The sequence below is a fragment of the Dryas octopetala genome, chromosome 2 (genome assembly GCF_963921425.1).
Source record: "Dryas octopetala chromosome 2, drDryOcto1.1, whole genome shotgun sequence".
Classification (NCBI taxonomy): domain Eukaryota; kingdom Viridiplantae; phylum Streptophyta; class Magnoliopsida; order Rosales; family Rosaceae; genus Dryas; species Dryas octopetala.
Genome location: NC_141367.1, coordinates 21,858,386 through 21,861,859, shown reverse-complemented (window position 1 = coordinate 21,861,859; position 3,474 = coordinate 21,858,386). Strand labels below are relative to the sequence as shown.

General features: G+C 38.9%; 1 protein-coding gene across 1 annotated transcript; it reads left to right on the top strand.

The window, feature by feature from the left end:
* Positions 1 to 652: 652 nt before the first annotated feature.
* On the top strand, positions 653 to 2,831 carry LOC147294115 (sugar transport protein 13-like). Its single transcript, XM_086230756.1, has 5 exons — positions 653 to 782; positions 1,049 to 1,371; positions 1,478 to 1,602; positions 1,725 to 2,016; positions 2,169 to 2,831. Exons 1-5 carry the CDS (start codon positions 653 to 655, stop codon positions 2,829 to 2,831), a joined length of 1,533 nt encoding a protein of 510 aa, XP_086086882.1.
* The last annotated feature ends 643 nt before the right edge of the window (positions 2,832 to 3,474 follow it).

Sequence of the window (3,474 nt, the reverse complement as noted above, 5' to 3'; positions counted from 1 at the left end):
AGGAGATTCTTTGAAATGGGGTGTGTGCATGAGGGGTTTATATACTAGACAACCTCAACACAACAAAGAGTGAACGTCTTAGAAAATGGACGATTTGGTCAATGCAATGGTCTGGATCTTTCCTCATGGCATCATCAACAGTCAATGTTCATTCTTGATGATTGGTTAGTCATGTACGAGGAGTTAGTCGTACCACAGTTGATCAAGTTGTTAAGAGTAATACTAGAAAGACCACATTTCCTGATCACAATAATAAGTTGACCATATTATGTGGCAGCACGGCCGGTTCTTACGAGACCATGTGCCAAAGCTGAAAATATGGGGCCTTTTTACATACTCACATACAGAAGTATGAGAAAAAACCTGTTATTTAAAAATAGTCAAATATTGTAAGACCCGAAATTTTTTCAATTGAATATGCATCGTAGAAATGCTTTTCATGCACAACTTTTACACATTTTCTTTTTTGGGTTTGTCTATTTTGAGTTTTGGCTTAAAGTGAACTTAATAGAAACCAGTTAGGGAGACAAAATACAAGTATATATACAAGCACCCCGACCCAAAGCCTGAGAGAAGATTGGTTGTTTTGTTTGGAGAGTTTTACCTAATACACAATAATCTCTTCTTAAAATATATACAAGACCACTTTACTATGGCGGGGGGATTTGTGGGGCCGACTGAAGGCGGAGAGTTTGAAGCAAAGATCACACCTCTTGTGATAATTTCCTGCATAATGGCCGCTAGCGGAGGCCTCATGTTCGGTTTTGATATTGGCATTTCAGGTACATACATGACTTTCATGGTGTGAACAAAAAACTTAAGTGGGGCAGCATGAGATACAAAGAAAAACTTCCATGCATGGGACCGTCCTATACACCCATTATATCTATCTCTAACACGATATGAGAGAAATAAACACATAAAACACATACGACAGTCTCATGAAAGTCCCACTAGCATCATAGAACTTTCCATGATAGGGTCCCATGAAGTTTCTCTTGTGTCAAAACATGGAACTCTTAAGTAATCAATTTAAAGATAAATGCAGGGGGTGTTACATCGATGCCCAACTTCCTGAAGAAATTCTTCCCTGCTGTGTATATGAAGACTCAACATCCTGGACTTGAGAGCAATTACTGTAAATACGATAATCAAGGCCTGCAATTGTTCACATCTTCATTGTACCTGGCTGCTTTGATATCAACCTTATTTGCCTCGTGGATTACAAACACGCTAGGCCGAAAGCTAACCATGTTCATTGCTGGCATTTTCTTTATAGTGGGAACAGTTTTTAACGCTGCAGCTCTTAACCTTCCCATGCTTATTATTGGGAGGATCTTACTTGGTTGTGGAGTTGGATTTGCTAACCAGGTAATATTTTCATAATCTTATGGTCTTATATTTTCTATTTTTCTTTCTATAATTATATTTGGTCATGTTTTTTTTTTAATTAGTTTTAATTTGGTATGTATAATAGGCAGTCCCGGTTTTCCTTTCGGAGATCGCACCCACCAGAATTCGTGGAGCACTGAACATACTCTTCAGCCTGAATATCACCGCTGGCATTCTTTTTGCAAACCTTATCAATTATGGAACTGCCAAGTAATCCCATTTCTTACTAATTGACAAATTAAGAGCTTATATATAGTTGTTGTCTTGTTGATTCGTAATTAATTGTAATGGTTGATTAATTTGTACCACACTAATACACTATGCATGCACAGAATTACACAAGGATGGGGATGGAGGCTGTCATTGGGTTTAGCAGGCGTTCCAGCAGTAATGCTAACCGTGGGGTCTATCATTGTCACAGACACTCCTAATAGTTTGATTCAAAGAGGAAAGTTGAAGGAAGGAAAAGCAGTTCTTAAAAGAATTCGGGGTGTCGAAAATGTTGACCCAGAATACTTGGAGATTCTTGAGGCAAGCCGTGCGGCTAAAGAAGTCAAGCATCCCTTCAGAAATCTCCTTAAGCGTAACAACAGGCCTCAACTTGTCATCGCAGTTTGGATGCAGGTCGGTGCATCCTCTTATTAGGCACAATTTTGTTTAATCCCAAAAATTCTAAATGATTGTGGTTCAATGCAATTTGTTGGTTAATTATTTAATGTTGTGATGATCGATCAAATATGTCTCTAAAGTGATGTATGGGTTAATGTCTGGTACAGATCTTCCAGCAGTGCACTGGCATTAACGCAGTGATGTTCTATGCTCCAGTTTTGTTCCAAACCTTGGGATTCAAGAGTGATGCCTCTCTTTACTCAGCTGTTATAACAGGAGCCATCAATGTCCTCTCAACCGCTGTATCACTCTACCTTGTGGACAGAGCTGGTCGTCGCGTGCTTTTAATAGAAGGCTGCATACAAATGCTCCTTTCTCAATTGGTGGTGGCAATAGTGTTGGGGGTCAAAGTGAAGGATTACTCAAACAACATCGACCATGGCATTGGAATTCTTGTGGTGGTTATGATTTGCAGTTTTGTGGGATCATTTGCATGGTCTTGGGGGGCTCTGGGGTGGTTGATTCCTAGTGAGGTATTCCCACTTGAGGTCCGGTCGGCTGGGCAGAGTGTGGCAGTGTGTGTCAACATGCTCTTCACATTTGTTATAGCCCAGGCCTTCCTCTCAATGCTTTGCCATATGAAGTTTGGCATTTTCTTCTTCTTCTCAGCTTGGGTGTGTGTCATGACAGTGTTTGCGGTTTTCTTAATTCCGGAAACCAAGGGTGTCCCAATTGAAGAGATGACAGACAGAGTGTGGAAGCAACACTGGTTTTGGAAGAGATACATGGATGACTGTGAAGATGAACCCAACGGAAAGGGGTACGTTTGAAGCATCGATCTTACCTCTTTGTGGTGCTTATAAATCTTACAAGTTTCCTCGATCTATTTAAGTCTTGGGAATTCTTCTTTTATTTCTTTACCAATTTTTGTACGTGAGACACCTTCAACTCCATATAATGAAAATCCAAAGCTTAGTATTCAAATATATAAAGGAAATGGAAGACCTTTTTCATTAAATTTTCTCCCATATTTATGACATAACCTTCCAACTCAAACACTGTTTGTGGAAAATAAGATTTCTCTCTTCAGAAAATTTCGGATCGGAATTTACAGAAACATTCTAATTTCAATCCAATTTTTATCGGAATTTTTGACCGGCATTTTCGAATTTCGAATTTGATTCGGACATTCCAAAATTGAAAATTTTCGAATCGAAATCGGTCCAATTCGGATTTTCCAATCCAAATCACACCTCTTATTCCTCCACATGCTCATTATGTGATCAAACCCCTTATTCCTCCACATGCTCATTATGTGATCAATAAGTGTTAGAAGGCTATTGTATACGGATAATTGTCTATTTGTATATATACCCAGTAGTAGAAAGGTCAACTTTTGAACTTCCTTGATCACAGTGATTCCATCACATACTAATTATGTGACCAATGAATGTGAGAATGCTATAATTGTAT